The sequence below is a fragment of the Neomonachus schauinslandi genome, chromosome 10 (genome assembly GCF_002201575.2).
Source record: "Neomonachus schauinslandi chromosome 10, ASM220157v2, whole genome shotgun sequence".
Lineage (NCBI taxonomy): Eukaryota > Metazoa > Chordata > Mammalia > Carnivora > Phocidae > Neomonachus > Neomonachus schauinslandi.
The window spans coordinates 2,193,401-2,221,390 of NC_058412.1; the positions used below are offsets into that span (position 1 = coordinate 2,193,401).

Here is a 27,990-nt window from a genome sequence, read left to right on the forward strand (position 1 = left end):
CCTCGCTCTCTCTGGGGATCACAGAACAATGTAGGGTGTCTTCCCTTAGAGTAGATGACCCAACAACTGGCCCTCTCACGACATCCTTCTAGACAAACTGTTCTCCTGCCCTCATTGCAGAGGCTAAGGAGACCCTCAACTCTCGTGTCTTGGTGTTACCTTGGTGTGCATTCAAGGGACAGGTACCACGGGGAGTTAGTAGGAAGAGAGACATCACGTCCACCAACCACAAGCTAGTTCATGATGTCGTTCATGGACAGGTCCTGTGTGAAGCCTAGCAAATTCACTGTGACCAGCAGTGAGCCCCAGACGGATGCCCTCCTGAGGGTGGGTCAGCCACATAGCCCTAGGAAAAGACATGGGTCACGTTGAATCATGACAATGTGGTGGCCAAGGAGCCCTAATTGAATGATCCAAGAATCTTTTTCAGAGCCTTTTTAATAAAAACCATAAAGGGAGGGGTGCCTGGGTGGCTCAGTCGTTAAGCGTCTGCCTTCGGTTCAGGTCATGATCCCAGGGTCCTGGGATCGAGCCCCACATGGGGCTCCCTGCTCCGAGGGAAGCCTGCTTCTCCCTCTCCCACTCCCCCTGCTTGTGTTCCCTCTCTCACTGTGTTTCTGTCAAATAAAAACAAAACAGAACAAAACAAAAAAACATAAAGGGGGCGCCTGGGTGGCCTAGTGGTTAGGCGTCTGCCTTTGGCTCAGGTCATGATCTCAGGGTCCTGGGATCAAGTCCCACATTGGGATCTCTGCTCAGTGGGGAGTCTGCTTCTCCCTCTCACTCTCCCTCTGTGCTCTCCCTCTCTCTCTAATAAATAAATAAAATCTTAAAAAAACCAAAACCATAAAGGATGTGCTTCTTTGGGGTATTATGGGGAGAGGAGCCACATAACCTTTTAAATTCTTTAATTCCAATTTCTCTTTTTACATTTCATTCTCTTGCCATCCAATAATCTCCATGCAGGACTTCCCCATCACATTTTAACAAACACACAAAAAAACCTCATTGCAGGAAGTGACAAACGCCCTCAGCGGGGAGACTCTGGATGAAGCCCTCTGCTCCGAGGGGATGGCAGGCTTACTGAGGTTGGGAGGGAGGTTTTTGAGTGAGAAATCCGTTTCCTGACCAACTGAAACTCCTCTTGCAGTCTTCTGTCTTCACAAAGTCCTGCCATCCTCTGTAAGACTCTTCAGATCTGGTGAGCTTCCTCTGGAAAGAAAAGCAGTATTCAGTAATACTGAGGTGATCAGAGAGATTTTTAGCATGTGTAAACATTTAAGAAAGTCCCTGAGAATTTTTTTTGAGAGAGCGAGCACACGTGTGCAACCCGGGGAGAGGGGCAGAGGGGGGTAGAGAGAGAGAATCTTTTTTTTTGTTTAAAGATTTTATTTATTGGGGCGCCTGGGTGGCTCAGTCGTTAAGCGGCTGCCTTCGGCTCAGGTCATGATCCCAGGGTCCTGGGATCGAGCCCCGCATGGGGGTCCCTGCTCTGCAAGGAGTCTGCTTCTTCCTCTCCCTCTGCCCCCGCTTGTGTTCCCTCTCACTGTCTCTGTCAAATAAATAAATAAAATCTTTAAAAAAAAATAAAGATTTTATTTATTTGACAGAGAGAGACACAGCGAGAGAGGGAACCCAAGCAGGGGGAGATCATGACCTGAGCTGAAATCAAGAGTTGGGATGCTTCACCGACTGAGCCACCCAGGCACCCTGAGAATTAACTAAAAATTGAACAAGATTATTTACAGCACGCACCAGAGCCAAGAAAGGTCACTGGCCCCTTGTCAAAAGTGCAGCCATTCAGGGCCGGGCCAGCAGTGCCTTTACCTGCACTAGGGTGCTGGGTCCTGGCTGACAGGGAGGTGCCACAGCCCCTCAAGGGCGCGTCTCAAGAGATGGGCCCCTGGGCCCTCTGGGCAGCTGGGCAGGGCCCCCGGGCCACCAGCAGCTCTGTGCAGAGATCGTGGGAGGGATCAGGCAGCCCCGGAGACCCATGCACGGGGCAGGTCACAGACGGGGTCCCAAGGGCACGGGCGGCCTCTCAGCAGCTGGCCCCAGCGCACATGGTGCCCTCAGTCGCGGGCCTGGGGCTGCTGGACATGAGGGGCCTGGGCGGCCCTAGAGGAGTGATGTCATCTGACGTTGCGGCTGTTGCGTGGCAGGTGGGAGAGGGCAGACCTGTCAGGAGCTCCGGCACTCATGCAGCCGGAGCGGATGTGCCCGCAGTAGGCTCAGAGGGAGGAGCGAGAGGTGCCCAGACTCTCCAAGTGCTCTGAAAGCCTCTGCTGACAGAATGCCGGGGGCGGTCCCCACGTCCGGTCCTCCAAGCCTGACCACAGTCACTCTGGTGGGCCTCAAGACGGGTTTCGTGTGCGGCTCTCAGGTATTTAAAACAAAAAGCGGAAGGTCACCACCAGAGGCCCAGACACCAGGAAGGCTCTTGGTGCTTATCAGTCCCTATCTTCGAAAATGGAAAACAAGGACTTGCTGGAAAGTACTCATTTCACTGATCTCTGCCTCTTAGTTTTCTGAAAGTCTATCTGAATAACTTTAAAAAGATCAAGCAACTAACTAGGGCCTGTCACAGAGAAGGAAGTCCCCACCAATGCTGAGATTCCTGACTCTAAATAAATAGACATTTTTCTGGTTTAAAAAAAAAGTCACAGACCAAACATAGGAGTAATAATTTTGTTTCTCTACAGTTCTATTAATTTTTATTTTTGTTCTTCTGGGCTTCAGCAAAACGATGTGGATGCTATGAGCTTAACAATCCCATTCAGGAAAACCTGTCACCCAACAAGGCAAAGCTGTCTCACTGACACGTTCAGAGCGGAAGCCTGCGCCCCGCCTCCGGAGTGGGGTAACGCAGCCCCGCGGCCAGCAGCGAGGACAGCCAGCACCCGAGGGGCAGACGACCGGACCGCGTCACTGCCTCCCCAAAAACGAGGAGACTGGACTTCGCCAGGCGTCCTTCACTGGGGACCCAGCTCAGACTGCCATTCACAATGCCACCGGTGGGTTGGGGGGGGCCTTAAAGTATTTATTTCTCACAATTCCAGAGGCCAGATCCAAGATCAAGGTGTCAGCTGACTGGGTTTCTGGCTTCACTGTGTCCTCACATGGCCTTTCCTCTGTTCCCAGTGGCAGAGCAGGGAGGGGGTGAGCTCATTTGACCTTAATTACTTCCTCAGAGGCCCCATCTCCAAATACAGCCACACTGGGGGTTAGGGCTTCAACACAGGAACTTGGGGGGGCACGGTCATTCAGCCCATCACAGCTCGGACTCAGGTGTTGGCCTCTGGGTATTCAAATGTTAGGTTAAAGCAGGTTGTGTACCTAGAAGAGGGACTATGCTTGTTCTGTGCCTCCCAGTACAAAGGACGCCAGGGCCTGAGGAGCCTGTGTGGCTCCAGTGGATGTGGATGAGAACACAGAGGCCCGCACTCAAACCCTCAGCGAGCCCCACCCCGCTGGACCAGGCTTTCTGCCAGCAGGAGTCCTTCGGGCGAGCGTACCATTCCCTCCCGTTCCCTAGGAAAACAGACCTCTCCAATTGTTTCATTTTTGAGCAGGCATTCCAACATGATTCAAAATCAAGACAACATGCAGGGGTTTACACGTGGAGAGGTGTCTTCCCGGCACCTGCTCCCGCCCGCCTCGCACCCCCTCAGGGTACCGTCTCGGTCCTCCAGCATGAAGGTCATATCCCACCCTCCTGCACAAAATGCTGCAAGCCCTCCATGCTCTGCTTCTCGAGGGGTCAGGGGACCCACTGTGAGCCGCCCGTGGCCACTTTGGCGAGCCCCAATACCATTTCCTTTTCAGATACTACAAACCTCGTCTTCTATTTGGATGTCTGCAGGTGTATCTGCAGTGCAAATCTCAAAAAGTGGCAAAGGGCGGATGAGAGGTAAGTGCCCTCATCATTTCAGTAGACAGGGCAAACTGTTTTCCATTTTGTGCTCGCCACCACAGCACGGAAGCGCATGGTTTCCCAGCAGCCTCACTGACTTCTGGATTTTTGCTAATAAATCCTACACTACGACGTATTAACAGGATACAGAAAAACGATGTCTCTGTGGTGTCAATTTGCATGCTCTCAGGAGTGAAGCTGCGTATCTTCTCCTTGCTCAAGGGCATGTGCATCTGAGTGATTTATGACTGGCCCGTTCTTCTATAAGGCGTTTTCTCACTTTCCACAAGTTCTTTATGTATCAGAGAAATCAGCCTCCTGTCATAGCAGTTCCAGATTTTTTTCTGAGTTTGTCTATGCTTATGGCTTTTCAAAGTCTTTTCAGTTCAAGGGGCACCTAGGTGGCTCAGTTGGTTAAGCATCCAACTCTTAATTTTGGCTCAGGTCATGATCTCAGGGTCGTGAGACTGAGCTCCACCTTGGGCTTGTGGAGCCTGCTTAAGATTCTCTCCCTCCCTTTACCTCTGCCCCCCTCCTCTGTGTGCATACACACTCTCTCTCTAAAAAAAATAAAAATAATAAATAACAATAAATAAAGCATTTTCAGTTCATAACTTTTTGATTTCTATGTAGTCTTTACTTTTCTTTTATGGTTAATGGTTTTTGAGTCCTAGGTAAAAAGGCTCTGTTTACACCACTGGTGAGTTACTGCCCTTTATGCTAAATTCTTGTGTACCTTTGGGATTAAGAAATAGAGCTTATGGGGCGCCTGGGTGGCTCAGTTGTTAAGCGTCTGCCTTCGGCTCAGGTCATGATCCTAGGGTCCTGGGATCGAGCCCTGCATCGGGCTCCCTGCTCTGCGGGAAGCCTGCTTCTCCCTCTCCCCTCCCCCTGCTTGTGTTCCCTCTCTCACTCTGTCTCTCTCTGTCAAATAAATAAAATATTTAAAAAAAAAAAAGAAATAGAGCTTATAAAATGGGGACGGGGCTGGCACCTGCCAGTCCTCTCTCCCACTTAACTGATCCTGTTTGTGTCTATCTAAGATCCTTCCTTCCACTGTGGCTCCCCAGAAAGCACCAGGGAGGAATCCTAATTTTGAGGCATATTTTGATGAAAGCTGTTCTTTCAAAATCGTAACTCACGTCAGTGTTCAGACCAGAGTGGTCCTGTGCCGATCTCTCTCCCTTCCATCCCCTTGGTGGACAATTAAGAACCACAGCTGTGTCCACAAACTGGCACAGGTTTTCCTCAAGTATCTGAACACCTTCCATGCGCCGGGGACAGGACACCAACAGGAGCACCCTGCCCGCGAGCTCCCCTCCCGTGTGCCCCCCTACTGGAGGCAGCGATGAACGCCAGAGCCGCAGACCGAGGGACAGCGGTGCTACAAGACGCTCCGTGCCGACGGCCTGCTCTCACCCGGTTCTGTGGGTCCGATCAGCACGGTACATGGCAAGGGGCTGTTACTGCGCAGCTCCCGTCCTTGTTCCAGAACTACCAGGACATGAGCATGAGGAAGACATCTAGACATGGAGGCCGAGGTCTTCCTTTGAAGGCCCCAGGCTTGTCTGACTCGGGATAAACATCACTGGAAACGAGAGGTGCCCAACGGCCAGAACTGGGGTTTCGGTTTGGTTGTGTTTAGCTGGTATTTCATGTGCCTGATCTGAGAGACTGCACAGATCCTCTCGATTTTCTCAAACCCCAGCAAGGGAGTCACCTCATCGCTCTGGCGTGGAAGCTACAAATTACAATTCAACAGCCTCCATTTGCAAAGCATTAAGCTCGTATTTTGAGAGGAGCTGCAGCTGAGAAGCTTCTGTATTCCACGACACAGAGCGTATGTTCTATACCGTAGTCCTGAGCTTGACAAAGCTGACAGAGTGACACATTTCTAAAGCTGTTATGTAGCTACTTTTCATTTATTTTTTGAGACAGAGAGAGAGAGAGAGAGAGGGAGAGAGAATCTCAAGCAGGCTCCACGCTCAGTGCGGAGCCTCATGTGAGACTCGATTTCACAACCCTAAGGTCATGACCTGAGCCGAAATCAAGAGGTGGCCGCTGAACCGACTGAGCCACCTGGACGCCCCAATGCTGCTGGTTTTACATAATCAGTAAGATGTTTTCTGTTAGTAAGAAGGAGTTTCCTGTACCTTTATTATTCCCCTTCTCACTAAAAGTGGCTGGGCTTCATCTTACCTCAAGCACCATGCACTTCCTGTTCTGTATGGGTATTACTTGCATTGGTGCAAATCCCCTAGTACACTGGAAAGTTTTGGAAGGCACAATCTTTCAACTCTGTACTTCCAATCTTGGGCACATAAAGAGGAACTGCCCAATTAAAAAAAAATCAGATTTTTGGAGGGTAGTGGCAACAGTAAGAGCACTTTTAGATCCTCCCAAACCTTCACCTGAAACAGAAACGCAGACGTCTGTAACAAACCTAGGTGACAAGTACCACTGACAGGGATGGGGAGCACACTGGAACTCTCCTGCCCTGTTGATGGGAAAGTAAAATGGTAAAAGATGTTGGCTGGTGTTTCTTAAAGTCGAATACACACCTGCCATGTGACCCAGCCACTCCCCTCAAGAGAAATAAAAGCACATGTTCAGGAAAAGACGAGTACATACATGTTCACAGCAGCTTTATTTACAACAGCCCCACATTGGGGACGACCAAATATCCATGAACAGGAGAACGGGCGCACAAACTGTGGTTACCCATACAATGGATACTCCTCAGCAATAAAAAGGAGTGAACTACTGATAGACACAGCACGCGTGAATGCCAAAATAATTACACTGAGTGAAAGAAGCTCCTGACTGAAAAGGAGTTTATACTGTAGGACTCTATTTATATAAAATCCTAGGAAATACAAATTAATCTATAGTGACAGGAAGTAGATCGGTTGTCGTCTGGGGATGGGGTCAGGGAGGGAAGGATTTCAAAGGGGCATGAGAAAACCCCGGCGGGGGGTGACACGCAGTTCTGGCGGGGACTTCACAGGGGAATCCATAGCTCACTTTACACACATGCCATTTGCTGTCCGTCAAGCACACCTCCATAAAGCTGTTAAAAAGCAAAACGGTATGGTGACTCCAAAAAGCTGACACATGGGAATGAAGGACAGGGCCTTCCCACCACAGCCTGCACACCTGTGGGGCAAAGCACAGTGGGGCCCCTGGGCCCCTGACAGACCCCTGAAAGGACACCCCAAAGGGGCCAACAGGTGTCCACTGCCAAGTGTGGCGGGCCAGCCTGAGGCCAGTGGCTGGAGCAGGACAGCTGTCCCTACCCTGGGGGTGAATGGGTGCAAGGGACCCACTGCAAGAGGGTCTGAGGGCTGGAGCCGTAGAGCCCAAGAGCCACCGCAGCTGACCCGCAGGGACCCAGGTGGTGGTGACAGAGCCAGCACCAGCAGGACAGGGACAGTGGAGAGAAAGAAGGACTCGATGCAGGTGCGGTAGGGCCAGAGCTGGGAGAGCTCCGGAAACTAGACACCATATTTCTAGCCATGATTCAAAATTCAATAGGAAAGAGAACTCTGTGAAGTGAGGAAAAACTCTCAACTGAATGTTTAGGAAAATGAGTGACGGTAAAGTATCAATCCCACAGAGAGCTATTCTAAGACAAAAGAAAAAGGAGCAGAACAAACACCCCTACATACAGCGAGGGCATGCCAGAAAGACGTACCCACCAAACAGACCAAAATTAACTGCTTCGAAACATCAAAATATAAGATCCAAGATGGGAGGATGACACATGGGCATGAGAAAATATCAGAAATAAGGTGACAGAATTCAAGGAAACTAGAGAGACAAGAAAATTAATTTCAGAAATGAGAATCAAGAGCAAACAGAGACAAATAATGCCTTTAGAGATGGGACATCAATAGGAGGACAACTTTTAAAAAACAAAATAAACTTAAAAAGAGATGAAAGACAGTCAAGAAAAAGTGGAAAACACAGAGGACGGACAAATCAGATTTCAACACAGAGATACTAAGGTCCCCCAAAACAGAAGGCCAAAGCAAGAAAAACAGAACACTAAGCCGCAGTTCAGGAAACGCTCCTGAAATAGCAGATGTGAACGTACACACACAAAGAGCCTACCGTGCTCCTGCAAACACTGACCCAGGGCGACCAACACACGACACAGTCTAACACAACTTCGGACTGGAGAAGCAGGAAACCAAACCTCGGGACATTGAAGCAAAAAGGGGACATGACTTGTAAGAAAGAAGGAAAGACTCCTTGGGCTTTTCATGCTGGAAAAAAACCGAAATAAATACTTCAGACACTCAAGGAAGGAAAATGTGAGCCAAGGGTTTCATACCCTAGAAAACGGATTTCAAACATAAAACAAGCAAATTAAGGCCAACGTGGGGAGCTCAGGGAGTATGGTTCCAAGATGACACTGACCAAACGCTGGTTGTGTGACCACTGAATACACAGAAGAGAGCTGAGATGAGGGTAAGGGGGGATTTTACTGTGTGACGGCGGACCATGGACATCCAATGCTGTCTCACCATCCCAGCAGAACATTAGTATTAGGACCCACATACTGCACGTTACAGTGGGATGAAGCAAGAGCATAATTAGGGAGCATCTATCCCAGGATTCTCAGTGTAGGACACACAGACGTAACACAGAAGAGTTAAGGACTCTGAAATCCTGAGTTTCTACTGGAAATATCGATATGAGCTCAAATATTTTATCTTTAAATGTGTGTACATGTGTGTATGCTTTATAATTCTGTCCACTGAAAAGCCCTAGAAGCAATGACCAACCCCATAGCGACCAGCACCAAGCATTTGAAACACCTTTTCTGCCATTAAAAGAAATTGGGATTCTAGGGCATCTGGCTGGCTCGGTCAGAGAAGCATGTGACTCTTGATTTTGGGGTCGTGAGTTCAAGCCCCACTTGGGTGTAGAGCTTACTTAACTTAAAAAAAAAAAAAAAAGAAAGAAAGAAACTAGAGATTCTTAGAGAAATAGGCAATTCCAGATCTGGAGCAGGAAAAGTACAAGAAGGGTCTAGAGTACCTTGACACACCAGACTGCAATGCAGCTACTGATGACTGGGTGCACATGCGTGCGTGGTCTGTACACGTATGTGTGTGAGCCTACGGTGTACACCTGTGTACAGGTGTGGTCACTGCATGTGTGTGCATACATGAATATCAAAAGAAAGAAAGAGCCGAGCTGAAGAGCCCCCCCCCCCCACAAGCCCTAGAAGATACAACTTGGGATCAATAAAGATAAAAATTGCAATGCCCTGAAACCTATCCAACAGCCTTAGGTAGATGAGTTCATGACACATAAGTGTTATAAAAACATATAAATAAAAAAACCTTAAGTGGCCACCTTCTAAGGATGACAGGGAACCAATTTACTTTGCATTTATCCTGCCTTTCTTAAATGAACACTACCACTGGGTAACCAAATAGCAGACGAGAGGAAGCGTCTTTTTCTAAAACCATCCCAGCCAATATTTATTTTTATAAGCAAAATCACAGAATATCACCATCTTGGAACCTCCGAATCATTAACAGACCTAGGCACTGAGCTCCTGCAGCCGCCAATTCCAGAAAAATGCAGTCTATGCCTGCTGATGAAAGCACGTGGCCATCTATCATTCGCCGAAGGTGTGGAACCTGATTCTGATCAAGCCTCTGGGACCAGCTGCCAATTTGCAGGAAGTACAGAGGCCAGAAGAAAATGCTGGACTGTGCCAGGAGAATGCATGTGGCAAACCTAGACTCTGGGAACCAACAGGACAAATGGCCCAGATTCCTCAACAGGTAAACCTTACAAGGAGACCAATACATGCAATAAAGAGACTTCAGAAATACCGAGTCTGAAAAAAAGTAGGCGAGGCTCAACTGCCATAAAGAAACACAAAGAAGTCATTTTTATAAAAGTCAGGATTCACTTTGGAGGGAGGGAGGGGCTGGGGTTGGAGGAGCACATGGAGAGCCTTCTGGGGTGTCTGGCAAAGTTCTAGTTCTTGCCCTGAGTGGTGGTCATAAGGGTATTCACCTTATAGTAATGAAACTCAATGAGCTAAACATTCGTGTCATTTTCTGTACCTTTTTATGATAAAGTAGTAAAAAAAAAAATTGGGGCGCCTGTATGGCTCGGTCAAAGTGTCTGCCTTCGGCTCGAGTCATGATCCTAGGGCCCTAGGATCGAGCCCCACATTGGGCTCCCTGCCCAGAGGGGAAGTCTGCTTCTCCCCCCACTCTCACCCCCCCCACCTTGGGTGCTCTCTCGCTCACTGTTTCTCAAATAAATCTTAAAAAAAATGATCATATCAAACTTTAACTTGCATAGTGCTTTTTTTTGTTTTAAGTAGACTCCTCCACACCCAGCATGGAGCCCTATGTGGGGCTTGAACTCATGACCCTGAGATCAAGACCTAAGCTGAGATCAAGAGCTGGACGCTTAACTGACTGAGGCACTCAGGGGCCCCTGCTGGCATAGTGCTTTTAACAAAAACAGCCAAAGAAATTTTAGAAGATTTATTTATGCATCTTGCTCTGTAAGATATTTCTATACAACAGTCAAGCAGCCAGGGCTATGTGCAGGCTTGCCTTGTACACAGGTGCCAGCCTGTGAAGACTCAGCCCACATTCCCTTGGCTGAGGTGTGGGCCCTGGCATGGGCTGTAGCCACCAAGGGAGCACTGCCTTGCTCTAATCCACGGGTACGTACAAGTCAACCTGAACATTCTGAGACTCAATCCTGCCAACTAGAAGATAATGAACACTTTCAGAATGGTTCCAGACCCTGTCTGCATTTTTAAACCACTACTGTATTCATGCCTTATTAAATCAAAGTCCTAAAATTTCTGTCCAGACTACAATAAAACTAATGAGAACAGTGTCAAACCCAATAAAGCATAATGCTGAAATTTCAAATAATGCTCAAATCTCGAAGGATGCTCAATTTATTATAATTTAATGACTTTTTATCACAGGATATCACAGAATGACTGATTTACTTTTGCAAGTTGTATCTGCCCATCTACTGCAAATTTTATTTTTCACACCAGTAAGGAATGGTAAGAAAATAGTCACTCACTCAAGTTTTTCCAAGAACTAAAATTACTTCGTTCAGTCTTCTGATTGCTTAGCTCCTTCTCTTGCTAATCTGTCAGCTTCTTCATTGCCTATAAATCCCGAATGACCAGGAACATGCATCTGTTAAATAAATATTTTTCCCTTTTATCTTTACTGGTTTTTTACACAAGCAACACACAAGCACATCCTCATTAACTTCCCAGTGGGCGGAGTGGGAGAACGCTCCTCCCCCCAAGGCCCCTCCCCCCAACAGTTCTAAATGGCACAACATGTATGCCCAGTGGATTGATGCAACGCAGGCATTTACAAAAATCCCATTTTGATTTTCCACAAACTGTACTGTTTTTATTGATTTTTTCCACCTTAATGATGGGACTTGGAAAGTTTTCCAGGTAAAACATACGTATGTATAGATGGGGACAAATACATATCCAACACACATACTTTATTTTCTTTAAGTGCTGTCAGAAAGAGCAGATATACTTATGTGATTAGTTTTTGTTTTTTTTACTAAGTAGGCTCTACACCCAGTACAGCCCCGACGTGGGGCTTGATCCCACAACCCTGAGATGAAGACCTGAGATCTCAATCCAGGGTCAGACGCTTAACCACTGAGCCACCCAGGCGTGTGCTTCTGTGATTTAACCACTGTTTACATCTACATTGCTGAAGGGCAGATTTAAACCTTACATTACCAAGCTGTTCTCAGTGGTCCTGAGGCGGAAGAGCAATACAGGGTTAAGAAATGGTTGCAGTTTAACTTGCTCTGTATTGTTTGAAAAAAGGTTTTTTTTTTGAAGATTTTATTTATTTGACAGAGACAGAGCGAGAGAGCATGAGCAGGGGGGAGGGGCTGTGGGAGGGAGAGAAGACGACTCCCCGCTCAGCAGGAGCCCAACATAGGGCTCAATCCCAGGACCCTGAGATCATGACCTCAGTCGAAACCGAGAGTCGGACACTCAACTGACTGAGCCCACCCAGGCACCCCCTGAAAAAACAGTTTTAATAAAAACTATCTATTAATAAGAAAAATATTTCCATTTTGGAAAAAAAAGTCATGTTACTAAAGTCTTATCACACTTCATTTTTAACAAAATACCTTATAAATTAGTTTTATTTTGACATTATGGCTGATTCCAAAGAAACCAACAGGTCGACTATTACGAAGTCACTTTAACAGTGATGAGGTTAATGAAGGATAGGGGGAAGAAAGGTGGGCAGGGACAAGCCCCCCGCCCTCCACCAAGAGGAAACAACCATTAAAAGGATTTTACACCACCCTGGAAGGAGCCCTCTACCCTTTCCCACGTGATAGATGACAAAAACCTGACTGGGTGACAGGCTCAAGGAGGGTTGATCAGATTAAAACAGCCCACCAACAAGCCCATTAAAAACCCCTAGACTTAGACACTCTGGTGGCAACCCTCTCAGGTCCCCCCCCACCCTCTTCAGGAGCTTTGTACTATCACTCAATAAACTTTGTTTTGTTTCCCACCACTCTTCATCTGGTCCACCTCTTCATTCTTCAAAGTGGCATGACCACAACCGCGGGCACTAAAGAAAAAGAAATCCTGCAACAAGGTGAGCCCGGACGAGGCACTCCTAAGCACTGCCAAGAGAATGTGAGGAATCCTGAGCACCCCTAAAGTCACACTGCCCCAACAGTGTGTTCTACACACAATCACACCAATGATAAGCAGCATTACTTACACGGTAGTCAAGACTCAAATGAGTTCCAATTTCTAATACGCACTATGATATTAATTTCATGTAAATGGTTACCTTAAGTCATTAAATCACTTACAGAAAGCACTAATCTTTCCAGTTAATTTAGAATATTTGGTCCTGGGCACCTGGCTGGCTCAGTCAGTTAAACGTCCAACTCTTGATTTTGGCTCAGGTCACAATCTCAGGCTGGCTCCACAGAGCCTCACATCAGGCTCCACACCGGGTGTGGGGCCTGCTTGAGATTCTCTCTCTGCTGCCCCCCTCCCCCACCTTCTCTCTCTCCCCCCTCTCAGAGTATTTGGTCCTCACAGCCATGTGACAGGACTGGTTCAGACAACACGCACCCACTGGATGTCCATGCCCTGGATGAGCTGCTCCAGCGCCATGAAGTCCTCCTTGTTGATCACCTCTTTCCCTGTGCTCGTTTTCCACCCATTCTTCTTCCAGCCTTGAACCCAATTAGTGATACCTACAAGAAATGCACACTCACAGCCCACTGAGCTTGAATGTCCTGGTCTCTTCCTCCCTAGCCTTCCCTCTTCTACCCGCTCTACTCATCTTCATGGTGGCGTGTGGACCTGCCACTGGCCCACAAAGGCTGTACTCTGACAGGAGGTACAACCTGGCACACTCCTCTGCTTGTCCCTTTGCTCGGACTGGTGTTGACCCACAGCTCCCAGCCTAAGAGGACGCGTCCTCCGCCTCTTCAACCCCCTCCCCGTGTCCTAAACATGATTATTTCTCAAAGGAGCCATCAGCACGCCACCTTAAGTTACTTACGCGTGTTTACACTCGAAGGACCACGAGAGCAGGGACATATCTATCTTGCTGCCCTATCTTAGGAGCCTGGCAAAGACATGTCTATGTGGCAAACTCCAGAGCAGCAGAACTGAGCTCCAGAATCCCCAGCCTTCTCTTTATACCTGACAAACCCACTGCTGTCCTCATTTACCATTTGGGTCCTGCCCTGATACAATACTTCCTACAGGGAAAGGAAATACCTATTTTCCTTCATGTTTACTAGAAAAACACTAGAAGAAGTAAAATGTAAAAACTTACCATTTATAGTAAACATACTGTCCGTATATAGAACCAACTTCTTGATGTTTTGAGCCTTTGCTTGCTCGATGGCTTTGCAGGCTGCCTTGAAGAAACGACGAGTCAGTCATCATGCTATAGAAACTGTTCAACTTTCAATGTTACTGATGTTCAAAATCACTTCACCATTTAAACATTTTTTTTCTGAGCTAACTGTAATGATTATATGCTCTGTGTGAAATAATGCTACACACATAGTTCTGCTTGCACACCTATTTGAAGTTACTTTTAAAATTTTTCTGGAAAATTCCTATTCATCAGAGTCATTAGTAACCCCAAACCAAGTTTCTTCTGGACTCTGAGTATCTTGTGCACACAGAGAGTACACAGTTCACTGCTATGATGGACTTACTCTCAGTGGGAAATGTGTCTGACAACTTACATGAATTTCTGCTCTTTGGTTGGTCTGCCGCCCAGGAAGCCTAATGCCTACGTTCCTGGGATCGTAAAAAGGAAAATGAAATCAATTAAAAGAGCTAATTCTCAAAGTGATTCCTTAAGCTTCTCAACGGACGATAGGCTTGATACACTTTTTTGACATATGAAAGCATCATACAAAAATACAGCCTTTAAAAATCAAACCAAGAGCACTAACGTTTTATGGAAAAGCACCATGGGATGGTCTTGTGAAGAATACTGGGCCAGAATTCAAAAGCAAACTTTTATTTCTGGCCCTGAAATACATTAGTGTGTGGTCTTGGGTGAGCACTAAGCCCGCAGACACTCAGTGCCACACAAGCTCGCCACTTCTTACAGCGTTTGAAGCTAAAATGAGATATCAAAGGGAAAGAACTTTGTAGACCACAAGTCGAGAGAAACATAATCTTACTGTTACTGAACAGTTTATGTTACATTATGCCCAACAGTGCTGTGGGCACCTGCAAATGCTGGAGACAAAGCTCAGAACTGATGTGGCTACTTCACAGACTCAGATCCCTCTTTTACATTGATTTTTAGGCTGCCCAGTGTATCTGAATGATCACACTTTGCATCACTCTGGCCTTGTGCCTGGTGAAAAACTAGGAGTCGCCTCTAAGCTCACACGTCCTCAGAAGAGTCGTGGGGACATGACGGGTTCCAGGCCTGGTGACCTTGACATCCTTGCCAAAACCATCCCACAGGAGACATGTGACTCTCCTAGGGGGCAGGGAAGTCATTCTGGTAGATGATGTCATCAGCGGGACACAGAGACTCGTCAAGATTCAGGGTAAAGAAAGCAATGCCGGGGTCTTTTAATCCTGAAGAACAAAGCTGTCAGTGTCGACATGACTCGGTCCTGCGCTCCCTCTGCCAAAGCTAACCAAACAGTCAGCAGACCTTGCCTCACTCCTTGACAAGCTTTAGAATGCGATTCACTTCGTTTACTCACAAAGGATGGCCCGGCCCCCAGTAAACGCCGATCCCTGCTCGTGCCCTCCTCCGCCCGTTGCTGGAGCAGCAGCCGTCAGTGTAGACGACGACAAACTCTCCTGGAAAAGGGGACTTCCTGAGTGCCACTGCATCCAAAGCACCCAATTCAGTAAGCCCACATTCACATTTTAAACTGACAAAGTACTGTGCAATGGAAAACATTACCGATTCCTTACACAGGGGCCCTCGACCCTTTCTCATTAGCATGCACTCCTATTTCGGTTCTGCATGACAGGCAAATTAAGGGTAAAGGCAGTCATTTTGTGAACCTAGAACCCCCTGCAGCGAGAGCTGCTGCTGCCTCCCCCACTACAGAGGTCAGAACGGTGCCACTACCCCTCTCCCCGTGGGGGGCAGGGCTCACACTCACTCCCAGGAGCTGTCCTGGCAAACAAGCAGTGCCTTGGCATGATAAGGACCTGTCCGCCAGAAGGTCTAGTTCTCTGACAAATGTTGATCTAATTTTTGTCTTTGCTTCTTTCCGTCAAGACAGAGGGTCAGGGGCACCGTGGTTGCTCAGTCGGTTAAGCGTCTGCCTTTGGCTCAGGTCATGATCCCAGGGTCCTGGGATGGAGCCAGCCGCCCCCCACCCCCACCCCCAGTCGGGCTCCCTGCTGAGCAGGGACCCTGCTTCTCCCTCTCCCTCTGCTGCTCCCCCTGCTTGTACTCTCTCTCTCCCCGTCAAATAAATAAATCTTAAAAAAAAAAAAAAAAAAAAGAGGGTCTGACCAACATAACAATGCTGTAAAGAAGTAGGTAGAAGAGATCTGATAGGAGGCCACTCTAAGGCCACTGATGACTAGAACACTCTTAGCAGGGGGGCAGGAGAAGTCAGGTTGGCAGATCTTGAAGAGTAGGGCCATGGGGGCAAATAGAGGCTTTGCTTTGCACTGTTTCTCAAAAGGATTATAGACTGGACAAGGCAGAGGCAAAGGGAAGAGGAGGGAGGATGTTAAAGGAAGAACATGTTCCTAGCCAGAATGGGGATGGGAGTGTGGAAAAACATGGGTGTTGGGCAAGAATCCTTGGTTCAACCGAAATTGACACCATCCACACAACAGCCTTTCTGGTCACTGAATTCGGTCTCAACCTATCAGGCACTGTGTTAAATGCCACTGTACTTCAAGCCACTGTTAGTACCTTGGAAACGGCTCATCACCCAATCACTCCCCACATATGTGCTCTGATTACTACTGGCAAGTAACCAAATCCAGAACATTTGGTTTTTTTTTTTTTTACACAACTGCAAAATTGATTTATACAGTTTTAATACAGCTTAACAAAAAACATTTTCTATTGGTTTTCCTTGAATTATAAGTTTTCTTGGAGAAAACTTGGAACCTACAAACACACTGATTTATATAAAAATCCTACTTACTAAAAAAAAAAAAGCTACTTACTCCTATTTTCTGTTCATATGTATAAAAAACAAAAAGGAAATTTATATAACATAAGTAATTAAATATAAACCGATCCCTGGAGTTAAAGGTAGAGGAAAAATTCAGACTCTTTTGCTTCTCGGGACTAGGTAAAATCATTTATGTTTTGCAAAGGCTAAATGTAAATGGTATTAAGATACTGGTTCTAAAAAAGAGCTCTGTCCGGCCCTTACTTCTTCTTTTTTAAAGATTTATTTATCCACTTGAGAGAGAGAAAGAGAGCGCTTGAGCACATGTGCAGGGGAGGGGCAGAGGGTGAGGGGGAAGCAGACTCCCTGCTGAGCACAGAGCCTGACATGGGGGCTTGACCCTGAGATCAGGACCTGAGCACAAACCAAGAGCCAGATGCCTAGCCAACTGAGCACCCCAGGCGCCCTCCAGGCCCTTTCTTATTTGAAGAAGCTGAAGCCTCTGCATTTTCTCATAGTGACCTGAAATGCTGTGTGCACGAGAGAATACTAGGGTTTCAAAAGATTACGGTTTTTCATTTGTAGGCCACATAATGCTTTTCTGATGAATGTCCAAAGTTTTAATAATTCTGCAGTTTGATCAACTATAAAATAGTAACCTTAGAAATTTTTAAATAACCTTTTCAGATGAGAATGAAAAGGCTAAACATTAGCTCAACTTTCCCCTATTAAGTGGGAAACGTTCTTACACTTATTTTCACGATTATTATATGGAAAACTTAAAAATCCAAGAGAGATATACCCATATAAGAAAATGAGTCTTTGTTAACTGAAGGCACGGATTCTGTGTTCTGTCTCGCATGCTTCACACAGGGCTCTGCGTTTTCCTCTCCATCCGAGGGTTCACGGAGTCGCTTGTTGACTTTCACCTGTGATTCTTGTTCATGCTTATTTTCTGTCCCTGAAAGATCGAGTCTACTCATAAACCAGGAAAAAACAAACATAACATGAAATGCTTAAGAATCCAGAAACTCAGTAAGTGATTTAGTATCACTAAATCAGACTTACATACACTTTGTCTGTGGCCCTATAGAGGATATGACTTAAGACAGTCCACACCGTGTCAGATTTTGATGTTCTATGAAATTACTCTAAATTTTCCATAAGCTTGATTAAGGGCAATATGAAGACAAAACAACATTTCTATTAAAGTAGAAGTCTGCTTTTGACAGAGATAGTAGAGATACCAAAGGTTTTGAATCCTACAGGGATGGTGGGCAGTTTGACAATCTAAGGGACTCTTAACCCAGAAAGAAAACAAGGACTAGAATTTTGTAGCTACTACTACTCTAGATACTTCAACTCCATCAATGCCAAGTCGAGAACCTCCAGGGAAGTTGAGAGGGCATGGGTAACTGGACCTTAAGTAAACCGACAGTGGGCTACACTGAGAAAGGAAAGTAGAAACCAAAGAGCAGGAGGGACTGGGTTCCTTCAGGGCGGTAGCTGCAGAGCTTTCCTTCAGGAGCTCAGCCAGGGGACGCAGGATTAATCCCAAAGGCTTCTCACACACTCTCTCAGGTTATGTGGGAGCAGCTTTTCCTACATTCTCATTTTATGGAGTGGGAATAGGGGCACAGAAGGAGCAACTAATTGTATTTCCAAAATAACAACAAAGCCCAACACTACAGAGTTCACTTTAACCTCATCCCTGAACCAGGGATGGAGAAATGGGGCTCCAATGTTGACTGAACATCTACCACTTGGGTCCAAGCCAGAATGTCCTGCCTGGAGTAGCTTCTCCACCCACACCTGTCAGAAGACTGCTAAAGGTTATCTAAGCAAAATCTGAGTGAAGCCATTATGGAGAGCAATGTTTGGTTTTCCACTCTGCTGTATTTACCTTTAAAATATTCCTCTAGGGGGGCGCCTGGGTGGCTCAATGGATTAAGCGACTGCCTTTGGCTCAGGTTATGATCCCAGGGTCCTGGGATGGAGTCCTGCATCAGGTTCCCTGATCGGTGGAGAGCCTGCCTCTCCCTCTCCCACTCCCCCTGCTTGTGCTCTCTCTCTCTCTCTCACTCTATCTCAAGTAAATAAATAAAATCTTTAAAAAATATATATTCCTCTAGGGACTTTACATAAGTAAACCCAAAACACAAGTATAAGTCAAAGGGTAATTTTGTAGAAGTTTAATATCAATACAAATATTGATTTCACTTGTAGTAACAGAGAAAGTTAAATTGGAATGAAAGTTTTTAAAGGACAGATAAGACTTGGAAGGAAAAGGAGCCCATAGCTGTCAGATAATTTTCCCTTCACAAAACTTGGTTAAGTTAACCCCAAATCAGTTTTCATAAATCATGATAACTGCCAAATAGCTCAAGAATCACAAAATAAAAATATATGTCACATTAAGAGAAAATTTGGGAAAGGGGCTAACACTTCTGCTTTGACAGAGTTCTTGAACATTAGAGATGTCAAATTCCAGTTTATATATATAAGTCAGTAACTTGGAGGTCTCTGCAAACTTTTAAGAAAGGTGATTCATAGATATTAAGAACTATCTTGCCTTAGGATTTAGAGTATTTAATATACAGAAACATACTTCTATTCTTCTGTTGGAAGAATTGAAGTATAAATAAATTACTATTTGGTTAAAACAAAAGAGCAGTGAAAAGGAAGCATTAAGAACCCAACTAAGACAAGAGCCATACTTGCACATTTGTTTTCTGTCCCAAACTGATTTCTCCATCAGGGCAGAAAATGTAATGGTCACATCACAACTTCCTTAAAAGCTGCTCGGGAGACAGGGTGAAGCAGATGCACAGTGAGTGAGGTTCTGCCCTGCTTCAGAAACTTGTCATGCAGGGTAGATTCCTAAGCGTGATTGCCTCTCCCTGAATTCTGCTTTGACTGCAATTGTTACGGCCTCCCAAAGGAGCAGGTGTTCAAAGCTTGAGCATCTCAGTGGGATTGTAGAGAGCCTGCTCAAAAAAAGTGGACTCAAACTATTGTCTCATCTTAATCCACTAGTAAAAATATTTGTGAGTAAAGCTAATGAGACACAACTTCTTCAAAATAGGTTAAGATATATAGTTTGCCCCCAAACAACGTGGGGGTCTGACGCCCTGCTCAGGTGAAAAATCTGAGTACAATCTCTGATTCCCTAAACACTTAACTACTACTGATAGCCTACTGTTAACTGAAGTCTTACTGATGTGAACAGTTGATTCACACATATTTTATGTATGTCTTTATGTACTGTAGCCTTACAATAAAGTAATAGAGAATAGAAAATGTTATTAAGGGGCACCTGGGTGGCTCAGTTGGTTAAGCGACTGCCTTCGGCTCAGGTCATGATCCTGGAGTCCTGGGATCGAGCCACGTTGGGCTCTCTGCTCAGCAGGGGGTCTGCTTCTCCTTCTCCCTCTGCTCCTCCCCCTACCCCCCCCCCGCTCATGCTTGTGCTCTCTGTCTCTCTCTCAAATAAATAAATAAAACTCTTAAAAAGAAAAGAAAAGAAAAGAAAATGTTAAAATCCTAAGGAAGGACACCTGGGTGGCTCAGTCGGTTGGGCGTCTGCCTTGGGCTCAGGTCATGATCCCAGGGTCCTGGGGTCGAGTCCCACATCAGGCTCCTTGCTTGGCAGGGAGACTGCTTCTCCCTCTGCCTGTCCCTCTCCCCACTTGTGCTCACTCTCTCTCTCCCCGACAAATAAAATCTTAAAAAACAAATCCTAAAGAAAATCTATAATAAATGTATATTATATGATAAATGTAATATAATGAAGTCCACATATAAGTTTACCCACGCAGCTCAAACTCATTGTTGTTCAAGGGTTAACTGTATTTTAAAAATTTTGTGCTCTCAAGCAGTCACCCTTAGTTCTGCATACTTGATGTTCCTTATACTGGGACTTAAGCTTCAATTAATTATACCTTCTGCAACATGTGAAACTGTAGGAAATTCTGATTGTGTGACCCTGTCCTAAAAAAGAAGGAAACACCATACAGGTGCATGCCAGGAAACAAACTACATTCAACACTTTAAAACTGTAGCCCATTCAATTTGATAACAGAACAAGTATTTTTTAAAAGATAGAATTAGGGGCCCCTAGGTGGCTCAGCTGGTTGAGCATCTGCCTTCGGCTCAGGTCATGATCTCAGGGTCTTGGGATGGAGCCCCATGTCTGGCTCCCTGCTCAGCAGGGGGCCTGCTTCTCCCTCTGCCTGCAGCCCCCTGCTTGTGTGCTTGCTCTCTGACAAATAAAATATTAAAAAATAAAAATAAATAAAACAGAATTAAATAGAGTGAGGACTCCAAATGAACATCAGATTGGAGCCCCAGCTTATCTCTAATACTGTTACTAACAGAAACCACTAAGCTAAACCATTAAGCTAAACTACTTCCTGCCTGTTTCCTCATCTGTAAAATAGAAAAGTGGAAACAATCATCACATCTTCTGTTTAGAAGACAGCTATACAGACCAAGTGACGCTGGGGTATGCAAGGTTTTGAGCAGGTTAAAACGCCATAGTGACAAGAGCAGTTGACTACCTTCTGAGCCATCCGGGCTTGCAGGCTTTCTGACAAAGGCCCAGGCCTCCTCCTCCGTGGGAAATTTCTTAAATCTGGCAGCAGGAAACCGGTCCACCTGGGCTCTACATTCGCTCCTGGAATAGAGTGCGGGGTTACTTCCTTCCTCCCTTGCTGGTCCTCTTTTTAACAGATTCCTTTCTTAGGTTGGGAATAGTGTGAAAAGGTTGGGGCTGTCAGCTCCAACTGGACAAACGGTCAGGGCTGTTTGTAATTTTGTCCCCTGCCCAAGCCTTCACCCTGTGGTGCTATGTACCAGCCAGACAGGACACCAGCATGTCAGTTTCCTCAGTCTGAAAACATACTAGAAATTTGGGGTCTTTGAAAAAGGAAATCCTATCAACCATTTCATTACAGCTAAGGTGAGCTTCTGAGATGCTTCTGCCGCAGCACCATAGCTACGAAGGGGAACAAGTGCCCGCCCACACACAGATAACAAACCCTGCTACCGTATGGCGGGGACGGTCCTGCTCGTGGAGTCAGAGCGCGCGGATACAAGTCCTACCTGTGCCACTTACTAACCCCAAGAACGTCCTGACCACAGTAACTACCCCTGAAAATAATAAACCCACCTCAGAGGGCCGTCACAGGGATCCAGATTCAGTTTATAAGAATTTCCCTTTTTAAAAACACAGGGAAGACTGGGTTAGGTATTATCAGAGTTTGACTATGTGTAACCATTTGGAAATTCTTTCCCGGAAACAGAAAGGAAGGATTAAGTTGAGGCCCCGGCCACCCTTAAACTACATGTGGCATTTCTGATACTGCCAACAAAAATGAAACCGAGTTGGAGCCTGCGGACGGGACCAGCAAGCCCACGTCAGCGGAGACCCGCGGCGGCCGGCCCGGGGTCCCCACTGCCCGGCCGGCGGCGGGGCTCCCACGCGCTCCACCCCAGGCCGCCAGCCGCGAGCTCCGGGCCAGTCCGGAGAGCCGCCTGCGGCCGCCCTGCCCTCAGCCTTGGGGAGTAGCAGCCCACTCACCAGGTCTGGAAGACCCCGGCCTTGCGGCCCCTCCTCACGGCATAAAACATGCTGAGGCCGCTGCTGCCGTGGGTGCTGCAGCGCACGGCGGCCAAAGCAACTCTGCGCGCCACGGCCAGAAGCCTGGTCATCGCTCACAGCTGGCCATCGCCCAGCACCTTAATTCCCCGGCTCCCGCCACCACCACCACCACACAGACCCAACTTCCGGCGGCGGCGCGGGGGAAATGACGCGCGTCCCCGCAACGCCTGCGGGGCGGGGCCTAGGGGCCTAGCGCCCAGCGCTTTTCCGGCTCAATTTTCCGGAGGTCAGGGAGAAAGTCGGCCCTGGGCGGTCCCGGGAGGGGCGGCACCTACGGAGGTGGGTGGGGACTAGGGCGGGGCCGGAGGGGAGGGCCCGCCTGAGGGGCGGGAGTCTGGGCGGTCCCCGGGGGCGGGGTCTGGGCGGTGTAGGCAGGGAGGTGCTGCGTGAGGGGCGGGGCCTGGGCGGTATGGGAGGGGAGGTGCCTCGTGAAGGGAGGGGTCTGGGCGGTAGGGTCGGGGTAGGGCGGGGCGAGGGGCGGGGCCAGGGCTATGTGGGCGGGACGGGGGCCGAATGAGGGGCGGGACCGTGCCTGTGGCGGGCGGGGTCTGGGGAGGAGCCGCGCGAGGGGCGGGGTCTGGGCGGTGTGGGCGGGAGGGACCGCTAGAGGCCCCTCCTCTCGCCCCTCCTCGGCCTCGCCCCGGTTTGTGGGGCTGTCCCGGGCCCTTTGTGTGCAGTCGGGGCTGTCCAACCAAAGAAATAGGTGCTTGCGTCCTAACTGTCGTAGAGGCCGGAAGGACTGGCATTCCGCGATGAAAAAGAGAGCTGAGGCCGGAGGGAAGGGGAGCGCTCCACCCACGTGGGTGCGTGACCAGCAGGGTGTCAAAACCTAATGCACTGGGAACCAGGGAGAAAATTTAGTCGTAAAGGCGATTTGTTAGAATTCTGCCCGATATTTGACTTTTTGCTCTGTAAGCAAAACAACTTCTTTGAAAAGTCCTGTCCACTGGCAAGAATTGCTTTTCAAATTAACTTTAAACGACTTTAATTTTCTCTAGGTGTTCAGTTGGGCAAACCTTACCGAACACCTACTGCGCGCTGCCCAAGCCCGGGGTATGCACGGTTGAGTAAGACAGTCTGAGCACCGAGAGGAACCGCCGAGATGGGCACGTGAATGAGGAGACGACAGTGCAAAGCCACCAGTTTGAGAAGTGCGGGGCGGACAGTGAGACTGCGTGGGGGGTCCGGGACACGGTTTTGAAGGACAGAAAGTTCCTTCTCATGCATTAGGCAGAGCGAAGGAAGAAGGAACAGCAAAGGGGAGACAGACCTTGCTGCGGTCCGGTGTGTGCTTGTCTGTGAACTCAAAGAACATCCATTTAAAAAATTTCAACTTTCCTCATTTAAATTTAAATTGGCTAAAGTCCATTCCTCATTCCTATTTTTATTGCACTTCAAGATAGCTTCTTAAAAAAAATTGTCCTGGGGACGGACACCTGGCTGGCTCAGTTGGAAGAGCGTGGGCTTCTTGATCTCTGGGTTATCAGTTCGAGCCCCATGTTGGGTGTAGAGATTACTAAAAAAATAAATAAGCTTAAAAAATAATTTAAAAATTGTCCTTGGGCGCCTGGGTGGCTCAGTTGGTTGGGCGACTGCCTTCGGCTCAGGTCATGATCCTGGAGTTCGGGGATGGAGTCCCGCATCGGGCTCCCTGCTTGGCGGGGAGTCTGCTTCTCCCTCTGACCCTCCTCCCTCTCATGCTCTCTGTCTCTCATTCTCTCTCTCTCTCAAATAAATAAATAAAATCTTTAAAAAATAAAAAAAATAAAAAATAAAATAAAAATTGTCCTTAAAAATCATTAATGATTGATCATGCTATCTCTTCTGGTGTAGCTATGAAACCCAGAGATGCCCTGGCCACTGCTCTCAGGATGACTGCAGCCCCTCTTTCTACTGCAGTTCGTTCTGTCTTTACTCAAGGCCTTGGAGCGCCATGGGCCTCTGAGTGAGCTCAGGCTAGACCTTGGACAATTTATTTCTAGACTTGCTTTCTTCAGAGACATCACTAGCCCATCCTTTCCAGGTGACAACAGGTTCAGTTATGGACACAGATGGCACTGGAAGACCTGGTTGCAGGTTAGGAGGCTGAGTGGAAGTAGATCAGGGTAGTGGGCCAAAAGCAGAAGTCTTCACTCTAAAACTGTGAGCTGGGATGGTCAGTCCACTCTGAAATGTTGACAGTAGTACAGATTATAGACACAGCTGCACTCACAGTGTTCCCCTGAGGAGGAAGGAGGCTGGGCCCCCATCAGAGTTCGGCCCACAGCTGCTGCCCCTCCCACTGGCTTGATGCTGGGCTCAGACCCACTTGGGACTTGCTTTTCCATGTAAAGTGGCTGGCTGTGGTCCTTTAGCACAGGGCGCTCATCATCCCTGTAAAATTGTAGGTTAGAATTATCTGAGTATGGTAAGAAAATCACCCATGCGGCTTTCTGTAATTCCAAAACTGTTTCTTCCGGTGTTTCATTAACCAGTTACTCGTCTGAAAATCTTTTCTATCTTAATCTCTGGCTCCAAGTGTATGTGACTTTACCTATCCTGGCAAACACTGGCCCATTCTCAATACGGTACTGAGCACTGACCCAGAAAGTGAGACTCGACAGCATTCAAAATGAGTGAACTAAGTTTCACTGACACACACAATTATGGATAATTATTAGCAATATGATAGTAAGTGAATAAAGCAAGTCCCCGAGTGGAGATAGGACATCCTTCTTATAAATCTAAAAATGAAAATGAAAACATGTACTCCTTGAGTTACACATGCATGCAGAAAGCAGTAAATCTAAAGGAGAAGAGAGGCATGTCCTCTAGGCCAGACATTACCGACATTTGCAAAAGGTAAATCAATGCTACTCTTCTCACTTTGGGGGCGAGGGATATGGTTATTTTTATTTTTATTTTTAAAGATTTTGTTTATTTATATGACAGAGAGAGACACAGCGAGAGAGAGAACACAAGCAAGGGGAGTGGGAGAGGGAGAAGCAGGCTTCCCACTGAGCAGGGACCCCGATGCGGGGCTCGATCCCAGGACCCTGGGATCATGACCTGAGTGGAAGGCAGCCGCTTAACGACGGAGCCACCCAGGCGCCGGGATATAGTTATTTTTAATAAGATAACTGATATTAACTTGAAATGGGTTTATTGTTTCAATGAGTAATTTAAAAATTTTCTCCATTTTATGTTGCATGCGGTAAATATCAATAGTCATAACCTACAAAAAAATTCCTCAAGGCCTTCAAATAACTTTCAAAAGTCCAAAGAGTCCTGAGGCCAAAATCCTAGGAACTTCTGACCTAGAAGATAATTACAGATCAACACAGGAACACATGAAAAATAATACATTCAAACTGTGTCCTTGTAATTCCAATTTACATTTTTCCTGCAAATTGTATTTTTTGAGTCAAAATTTCTACCAGTCTGCAACATGCTTCTGTAAAACACATTAGGAGTTCCCAAAATGTGTAATTTGGGATAGATAACAGTCTGAAGCCGTCCCTTGCTTCAGAAGTAGCACATTTGTTTATTAGCACGCTGCTGTGTGCAGACACCACGGAATCACTGTACATAGTCAGAACGGACGTTCAGGAGGCCGGCACGATGTCCCAGGCACCGTGCTAAGTACTATATACACACAGCTCTATCTGATCTGCACGTACTAAAGTCATCCCGTTTACCGACAAGAAAGCCGAGATTTCGAGTGATCAAGTACTTTGCCTGCAGCCGTGAGGACAGGCAGGGCTGTGGCCAGGACTCCGACCCCGTCCAGCACCCATCCTGGTAAACCTAAGTCACGGTTCTCACAGTGGGGCCCTCAGACCAGCTGCAAAAACATCACCTGGGAGCTTGTTAGGAATGGGAATTCTGGGTCCTGCCCCACATCAGCAGGATCCAAACTCTGTGAGGAGAGGAGGGAGGGCGGAGCCCAGCAGTGTGTGTTTTAGCAAGCCCCCCCCCCCCCACTGCGCCCCGTGGTTCTGCAGCACACTCAGGTTTGAGGACACCCCTCCCCGCAGTAGCTGGCCACGCTGCTTCATTTCTGTGACTCTGTTCACTTCCCACCTCAGTCCTGTGAGGTCAACAGGCAGACCTCAGGTTTATTTGACAGAGAAACGGGCTCAAGGAGTTTTTGATGACTTGCCCAAAGTCACCTAGTTAGTTGTGGAACTGGAACGTGATCCTCAATATTCTGGCTATCAGTCTGAAGCGGAGATCAGCACCAACGAGGAATCCAGGGCAGTTGGGTGAGAGCAGAAGCCAGCGAGCTCATTTTGCTGCCTTTTGTCAAGGAAGAGAGGTGAGCCCCAGGGCAGGGGTTCCCTCCATGGGCCCGGCCACTCTGATGGCAGCCCACCAGACTCCATCCCCTATAAGCCATGCACGGGGCACAAGGATCACCTGCTGCACTGAGGATCTTACAGCTCACGCCTGAGGTCCTGGGGTTAAGACAGTCACCCCTCGAAGTTCCGTCCATCCAGAATCTGCATGAGGTGTGGTTTGCTGCAAGAGTCAGTTCCTCATCTCATTCCTTCACGTTCCGTCCATCATCCCACAGCCTCCTCCCACCATGATACCAATGGCTGCGTGGTGGGAGCTTGGCCCTGCTGCAGGTAATATGGGGTTGCCTTTTCTGTAGAGAATTTTAAAATAATAATAAAACTAAATCAAAACTTTCTAAATGTTCTAAGTGATAAATGCACCATCCAGAAAAAAACCTTTCTTGTTGGTCTAAGTCTAAACAACCAGTTGTGGTATACTGAGTTTTAATTGTGTGTGTGTGTGTGTGTAGTTACCCATTTTTATTATAATTTTTTTTTTTTAAGATTTATTTTAAGTGTGCATGAGTGGGAGGGGCAGAGGGAGAAGGAGAGAGAATCTCAAGCTGACTCCACACTGAGCGCAGTCTGACTCGGGGCTTGACCTCAAGACCCTGAGATCTGGACCTGAGCCAAAACCAAGAGTCGGGCGCTTAACGCACTGTGCCACCCAGGCACCCCTATTATAAATCTTTAACAACATTACATTTTACGTGGACCTCCCAGTGCCACGGCTGGCTCCAGCCTGCCAGCACTCAGCGACAAGCACGCGGGCTCAGGAGCTCTGGTCTTGCGGCAGGCTCGGCTGCGTGCGGCTCGGGCGCCGGGCTCCCGCGTTTGGACGGTATGTCTGAGGCCAACAGCGGCAGCTCGGTGACTGTGAAGACAGAGAAGTCGGACTGGAACTTGCATTACTTCACAGTGTCATTCCCTGTGATCACTTGTGTTATCAGTTAGACAGTAAGTGGCAGTGACAGCTCCAAGGTGACAGATTAAAGGGGCGCCTGGCCGGCTCCGTCGGAGGAGTGTGCGACTCTTGATCTTGGTTGTGAGTTCCAGCCCCACGCTGGGTGCAGAGATGACTGAAATAAATAAAAATAAAGAGCAGATTTTAGTTTGTATGTTAAATAGTTTACTGAATTTGAACGATGTCTTTAAGATTGAAATTTATTCTTTTTAAATATTAATGATTGATTTTAGAAGCGTGAATTAGGAAGATAATGATGACTATGACATGGTGATAACTGAAAACACTTTTGACTGGAGAAGGATGCTAACAGTAAGCCACTCGGCATCACACAGGCGGGGGATGCCCCTGCCCCCGCTAGCCCCTGACACAGGCACCCAGGTTCCTACTAGTTGTGGGTCGTATTCCCAGTCTCAGTCTGAACAGTTGCAGAAAATGCCCCCATGTAAGCCCCAGGAGCACG

General features: G+C 47.4%; 1 protein-coding gene across 6 annotated transcripts; it reads right to left on the reverse strand.

Moving 5' to 3' along the window:
• Positions 1–776: 776 nt before the first annotated feature.
• Positions 777–22,357, reverse strand: RNASEH1 (ribonuclease H1). Of its 6 annotated transcripts, none has more exons than XM_021697380.2 (9): positions 22,164–22,357; positions 21,142–21,257; positions 17,385–17,543; positions 15,194–15,293; positions 14,207–14,261; positions 13,786–13,870; positions 13,071–13,195; positions 11,000–11,118; positions 1,139–1,212 (listed from the first exon to the last, which is right to left on the reverse strand). In XM_021697380.2, exons 1-8 carry the CDS (start codon positions 22,292–22,294, stop codon positions 11,032–11,034), a joined length of 858 nt encoding a protein of 285 aa, XP_021553055.1. In that variant the 5' UTR covers positions 22,295–22,357; the 3' UTR covers positions 1,139–1,212; positions 11,000–11,031. The 6 variants fall into 6 exon arrangements, with proteins under 6 accessions (XP_021553053.1, XP_021553058.1, XP_021553055.1 ...); XM_021697381.1 differs by lacking the exon at positions 1,139–1,212 and adding an exon at positions 6,546–6,983; XM_044918555.1 differs by lacking the exon at positions 1,139–1,212 and adding an exon at positions 10,361–10,667.
• Between the last annotated feature and the right edge of the window lie 5,633 nt (positions 22,358–27,990).

What these genes read in the sequence shown, in the direction of transcription:
- RNASEH1 (XM_021697378.1), bottom strand. Translation starts at nt 22,294, where the DNA reads ATGACCAGGCTTCTGGCCGTGGCGCGCAGAGTTGCTTTGGCCGCCGTG. An exon ending in GCCGGGGTCTTCCAGACCTG is followed by an intron (nt 21,258 to 22,163) that starts GTGAGTGGGCTG and finishes ACTCTATTCCAG; the next exon opens with GAGCGAATGTAGAGCCCAGG. An exon ending in AAGCCCGGATGGCTCAGAAG is followed by an intron (nt 17,544 to 21,141) that starts GTAGTCAACTGC and finishes TCGATCTTTCAG; the next exon opens with GGACAGAAAATAAGCATGAA.